The sequence below is a fragment of the Aegilops tauschii genome, chromosome 1, assembly GCF_002575655.3.
Source record: "Aegilops tauschii subsp. strangulata cultivar AL8/78 chromosome 1, Aet v6.0, whole genome shotgun sequence".
Lineage (NCBI taxonomy): Eukaryota > Viridiplantae > Streptophyta > Magnoliopsida > Poales > Poaceae > Aegilops > Aegilops tauschii.
This window is the reverse complement of record NC_053035.3, coordinates 468755534-468761675: the sequence shown is the minus strand read 5'-3', so window position 1 is coordinate 468761675 and position 6142 is coordinate 468755534. Positions and strand designations below refer to the sequence as shown.

At 44.5% G+C, this 6142-nt stretch overlaps 1 protein-coding gene across 2 annotated transcripts; it reads left to right on the top strand.

Moving 5' to 3' along the window:
* The first annotated feature begins 701 nt into the window (after positions 1–701).
* On the top strand, positions 702–5187 carry LOC109768412 (uncharacterized). Of its 2 annotated transcripts, XM_045229174.2 has the most exons (6): positions 702–1071; positions 1158–1230; positions 1492–1565; positions 1668–2030; positions 2691–3288; positions 4552–5187. In XM_045229174.2, exons 1-6 carry the CDS (start codon positions 895–897, stop codon positions 4602–4604), a joined length of 1338 nt encoding a protein of 445 aa, XP_045085109.1. In that variant the 5' UTR covers positions 702–894; the 3' UTR covers positions 4605–5187. The 2 variants fall into 2 exon arrangements, with proteins under 2 accessions (XP_045085109.1, XP_020182722.3); XM_020327133.4 differs by lacking the exon at positions 4552–5187 and having other exon boundaries at positions 2691–3360.
* The last annotated feature ends 955 nt before the right edge of the window (positions 5188–6142 follow it).

Here is a 6142-nt window from a genome sequence, read left to right as displayed (position 1 = left end):
TCATCAATCGACGACAATGCTACGCGGACACTCACCATGCTGCCTGTAGTACATCGAGCCATTGGATAGCTACAACAGCATGTCTAAGGGATATGGCTGGCTCATCTTCTCGCCAAGATGCTGAACCAAGACACTGTCCATGTACTCATCTTGGTTGAAAATAAATTGGCGATTTTCCTTTGCAAGAATCAAGTGCTTCACGATCACAGCAAGCACATCAATCTTCACTATCACTTCATACGTAGCTACGCCGAGAAGGGCACGGTGGATGTGGAGTTCATCAGGACTGGTGAGCAGAAAACGGACATCCCGACGAAGGCCCTTGTTTGTGTACGCTTTCAGGAGCTGCGCGGCAAAATCGGGATCACCGTCCGTCGACATTAAGACCCTCCAATAGGGTTGAGGGGGAGATTGTGGGCTCCACCCCGTCACCGGATGGACTTGCATATTTACTTGGCTAAAGAGGTAAAAGGCAGGAGGGCGACCTTGCGGCGGACATTCACCAAATAACATTTTCGTTTGCACCATAGGAAAAACAATTTTTACAAGAGCTTTGAGTGGGTACTAAATTTCGCGAGGAATGCAAATAAATGAGTGTTTCTTTTCAACTCATAGTGAAAGAGGGCTCATAGTATACTTTTAGGTACCAGGACCAAAAGTAAAAACGAGATGTCAAAAATAAAAGAAAAAGGACTCATAGTGAAGGAGCCACAGAGTGACTGACCTGTCTTGTGTCTTCTCCCCAAATGTCTCGCGGCCTCGCCTCTCGAGTCTCCACACCGCCGTCTTCCTCCAATGGCGATGAGCTGCTCAGCGTTTAACTAGTAGCATCTTCTCCGAGAGCATTGCAGCGCACGAGATTGAGAAAAATCAGCACCCACGCCGTCCGAATCGATGAGCAGCGGCGGCGGCGGCGACGACGCGGGGGACGGCGGGCGGGCCGAGTGGCAGCGCATCTACGACCGGGTCCAGGCGCTCGCCGCCGGCCGCGCGCGGCTGGAGGCGCGCAACAGGACCCAGCACGAGTTCTGGGACGCCCGCGACAAGATCAACCACTCCCGCCTCCACCAGGTCTGATTCATCGGACCGCTCCTGTCCTCTTACGCTTAGGGTTTTCTCCTGCGCCTGATTGACGGCTTGTGTTCTCATCCCGGAAGGCGGAGCTGAGCAGGAGCAGGTGGGAGGCGGCCTGCAGGGAGGTGCTCCCTGGGGATGATCCCAAGCTCGCCGGTCAGAAAACATTGTGCCCCTAAATTTAGCGTAACTTTTTTTGTTGATTTATAAGAGTTGTCATTATGTGCCTGCTAAATGTCAGTTTTGTTGGGCATTCGGTTTCACCGTGGCCAGATGGACAAGAAACTAGGGTTATTAATAAGATTACCTGAATAACATTTCTGTTTTATATCTTGTGGATGAAGATAACCTATAGAACGCGAGGGCACCTAATGTTGCCACTGATGTCATTGTTGCTGCCTTCTCTGTCCAACGCAGAACTGCTAGAGAGTGATTTGGAGGATTCAAGAACTTGTGAAGCTCTTTTGGACACCGAAAACTCAGAACTGCTGGTACTTAATTATCCCAAAAGCATTCGGTCCAGCTTGTGAATGTCACTGTTTTTCTTAATCATTGTTTTGTGTCCTTACCTTTTTCTTTTTTGTAATGTTTAGGTACAACTGAAGGAAGAGCTTCATGAAAACACTGCAGATCATGAGCACAATTCCGGAGATTTAATATCAGAGCTAAGAAAGTTAAAGCAGGTCTATGAGACCAGATGCTCGAATAAGGATAAGGAAGCTACTGAAGCAGTGCAGAAATTTCAACAGAAGTTAGAGGAGCTGCACGTGGCAGCCTGTAAGAAGGATGATGAGATTGGAAGATTGCAGGCAGAAGCTTCTGCATCCACAAATAAGATACTGGTTCTTGAGGGCAAGCTAAATGAGATGCACTCCTTGGATAAGGCGAATGATATCCAGAGCCTCAAAGTTGGGCAACCTGAGACTCATAAACACAAGCTTGCCTTCTTATCAACTGTAAGCATTTCATTTTGGAAGTATATGTCTGGCTCATACTATACCTTGTTTCCTTTCCGTGGTATTTCTTATTGACCTGCCTCCAAAGTTACCATACATAGTCAGTAGTGAACGTTGACCAGGTTGATATTATGATTAATGCGCTGCTAAATAATTCTCCATGATATCTTTTCTAGAACCCAGTAGATCTAGAGTTTCACAAGAATTGTTGTCAAGATCAACCTTCTATGATTTTAACACATGAAACCTTCGAGCGCTTGTTCAGCACTTAACATTGCCCCATAGTTGTTCCTGGCCAGTGAGCCATCTAATTTACAGATTGTCAGCAGTTTGCTGGCCAAAGATGAACTCAAGGGATGATATCCTAAATTACAATACACTTGTTGGTCTCAATCTCTAGTTCACCCTATGTAGAGCAGATGATCTTGGATTTATTGTTCTGTAGATTCTTGTATTTTTATTTACATTACGTGGATTAATTTGGATGGGTTGTCAACTCAACCTTATTCACCCCCTCCCCCTCCATGTCTTGTATATACTAGTACCTCTTGTCTCCAACATCAGTTCCATAGCTGAAAAGCTTTCGGTCCAGTTTGTGCATGTCGCTGATTTTCTTAATCATTGTGCTGTATCCATACTCCTGTGTCTTAATAATGCTAGATACAATCCGAGGAAGCTGGAAATAGTCTAGAGATTATTCAAGAGAATGCAGATCATGGGGCCATCGCAGGAGATTTTAGAGCAGAGCTAAGAAAACTGAAGCAAGCTTATGAAACCCTTAGCTCAAACAAGGATAAGGAAATTTCTGCAGCACTTGCAGTGGAGGATTTTCTTTTGAACAAACTGCTGAGAATGGACAAGGACAACGCAGGGCTCCTTAAGATAAAGGAAGTGGAGGCAGCACAAGCTAACGAAGCAGCACAAAAGCTTCAACAGACTGTAGAGGAGCTGCAAGTGGCTGTCCGAAATAAAGATGATGAGATTGGCACATTGCGAGCAGAAGTGGGGCACCTTAAGATAAAACAAGTGGAGGCAGCACAAAAGCTTCAGCAGAATGTAGAGGAACTGCAAGTGGCAGTCCTAAATAAGGATAACAAGATTGGCAGATTGCAAGCAGAAGCGGGGATCCTTAACATAAAAGAAGTGGAGTCAGTACAAAAGCTTCAGCAGAATGTAGATGTGCTGCAAGTAGAATTACGAAATAAGGACGATGGAAACTGTAGATTGCAAGCAGAAGCTGCTAATCCAGAAAAAAAAGGTACTGTCTACAATTTAATTGTAACCATAATTAAATGCAGTTCTGATCAAAATTCACTAACAATTTAATTGACCTCCTCTTGATGTGTGATCATAGTTTTTTATTGACACGCATAGGCAAATAGTCTAATATCCTTTATTGGTCCAGAATCGTACTTCCCTGTGCGCTGTTGTATAACCTTTTTACTCAGAAGGTACAAGCATCATAATTCTTGATAGGCTCACACACAAGTCTTGTGTGAAAGCACAAACTAATAATAAAGTTGGTTAGTTTGCTGCTAATCGATTCTGCAGTGCCATTTTTTCTAGAAACTGAGTAGACCTAAGTATTCATGTTCCTTATCCGTTTCTTTCTCCTTCTGTCATCCAAGTGAATCCAACATGGCCTACATACTTACTGATGAATAACCCTGTATGCGAGAATTCTGGTCCTGATCAGCCTTCTATGATTATTACACCTGAAAATCTTCCTGCTCCCGTTCAGCACATAACATTGTCGCATACTTGTTTCTGGCCAGTAACTCATCTAATTTACAAATTGTTGACACTTTGCTGGCTGAAGATGAATTTAAGGGATGATATTCTAGATCACTACACACCTGTTGGTCTCAGTCTCTAGTAGAGTCACCCTATCATTGGCGGACCTAGCCCATGCATGGAGGCTGCGCAAAGTACAAAGGAAAGTAACTGATGGCTATTTGCCTAGAAAAACTACTGATTAAATCTCGGTATTCTTGTTATAAGCTAACGAAGGTTCATGGGCAGAACCTGGGCAGCTGCCGGGCTTTGGCGATCTTGAATGTATTTGTTAGATACTGTAGCCTTTTAGTTTTGTATGTACAGTGTGTGGATTAATTTAGAGGGGTTGTCAGTTCAACCTTATTGAACCTCCCACCCCCCCTTGGTTCTCTTTTATATAGTTGTACCACTTGTCTTCATATGGGACTGATCTCATAGGATGATATGTCAGATCTTAGGACTGGTTAAATGAAGAATGTCAAACCTTTTCATGTTTGATTCATATATCTAAAATGAAAAAGGACTAATCTGTAGGATTCTCGAGCAATGTGCCTATATCACAATCTCTATCAACATTGCGTAGTATACTTGATTTTCTGAACACTAACTGGTATCACCGTGGAACCTGTTGATTGGTTGCGGCTAACATTTAGATTCATAATATGGTGTCTGTCAGAGTTGTTGCTGTTGTATGAGATCTTTTTGTCTACGATTTTAGTGTTAGTTTTGTGCTTTGGTTCAACAGATGAAGATTACTGTCAGGGTACACAATGGCATGAGCAGGTGTCACGCTCTTGAGGTCGTGGAATCAGATTTGATTTACAATGTGAAGGCTAAGTTGAAGGCGAAGGTCTTGTTTATAGACGATGCCATAATAGAGTACGACAATAAGCCGCTGGCGGACAGCTGTGCCCTGAAGGAGCTGCACATCCAGGAGGGGGGCCAATTTGAAGCCCGATATCCAAATCTGATCTTTGTGAGGAGTCTTACTGGAAAAACAATGCGGTTTTTGATTGATGATCACTTTTCAGACACTATCATATACAGTCTAAAGGAGAAGATAGCCGATGAAATCGGATTTTCCCCAGATGTGCAGCTCCTCGTCTATGGTGGGAAGCAGCCGAAGGACGACTGCACCTTTGCTGACTGCCACATACAGCATGGGTCTATCCTTTATGTTTCTGTGAGACTCCTAGGTTCCCTGCGTCAGATCTTTGTCAGGACACTGACTGGCAAGAAGCTGAGTTTTTTGATTGATGGTCACTTTTCAGACACCACCATATACAGTCTAAAGGAGAAGATAGCCGGTGAAATCGGAGTTGCCTCATCCCAGATGAGCAGTGCCTCATCCGTGCTGGGACGCAGCTGGAGGACGACCGCACCTTTGCTGACTACGAGATAACCCGTGGGTCTGCCTTTATTGTTGCGTTGAAAGACCCTGTCGACAATCCCACCCCCCCCCCCCCCCCCCCCCCCCCCCCCCCCCCCCCCCAAAAAAAAGAAAAAGAAAGTCCAGATGATTACAAGCCCGTGAGGAATGGGAGCAAGTATCCGAAGCCACAGTTTAGCTTTGTTGATGCCTTCCCTGATTCTTCAGTTCAGAGTTTTGGCGCCCACAAATCTTATGTATGTATGTCGCCTGGGACGTGGTGTCTGCACGTAAGAAGGAACTAAACTTTCGCTGTACTTGTTAACTAGGACATCATGAGTACGTGGCTCGGACCAACTAGTAGATTCTTGATTGCGTGTATCACCTGAATGAGATGCCTTTATTTGCATCAACTAAACCCAGTTGTGACTATATATGGTAAGCTCAGTATGCATGCAAATGCAACCATAGATATACTACTGCACTAGCAGGTTTGGTTGATTATCTTGTTGCTGAACCCGTGATGTGGTAAAATATTTGTGTTTTGTTCTATCACGTGGGGCTGGCTCTGAATGCATGTAGGTTGCTGTTTGATTCTTTTAGAGGAAAATTTGAGGCATTGCTGCTGCAAGGAATGAAGGGGCAACAAATATGAAAGAAAAAAACATAAATTACACAACAGTGCGCATAGGCCGATATATTCATACAAAGATTAGTCAGATTATTATACAATACACCAAAGCAACAGTCCGAAAGAAAGTAGAGGCAAACAACCAGTAAGACACTGACTGACAGTATTATTACATGGACACTGGCACTTCTGTTGCCAAGTTTGAAACCTGGATCGCATAGCTTCAGCTAAACCGGTGACTGCGTGCACGGTGACATCTTTTTTACTTCTTCGTCCGCGGCCGGACATGCGACTGCCGCAGGTGAATTCCATCAGACCTTGGGCGCGCGGTTCGTC

What these genes read in the sequence shown, in the direction of transcription:
- LOC109768412 (XM_020327133.4), top strand. Translation starts at nt 895, where the DNA reads ATGAGCAGCGGCGGCGGCGGCGACGACGCGGGGGACGGCGGGCGGGCC. An exon ending in GGATGATCCCAAGCTCGCCG is followed by an intron (nt 1,231 to 1,491) that starts GTCAGAAAACAT and finishes TGTCCAACGCAG; the next exon opens with AACTGCTAGAGAGTGATTTG. An exon ending in CCGAAAACTCAGAACTGCTG is followed by an intron (nt 1,566 to 1,667) that starts GTACTTAATTAT and finishes TGTAATGTTTAG; the next exon opens with GTACAACTGAAGGAAGAGCT.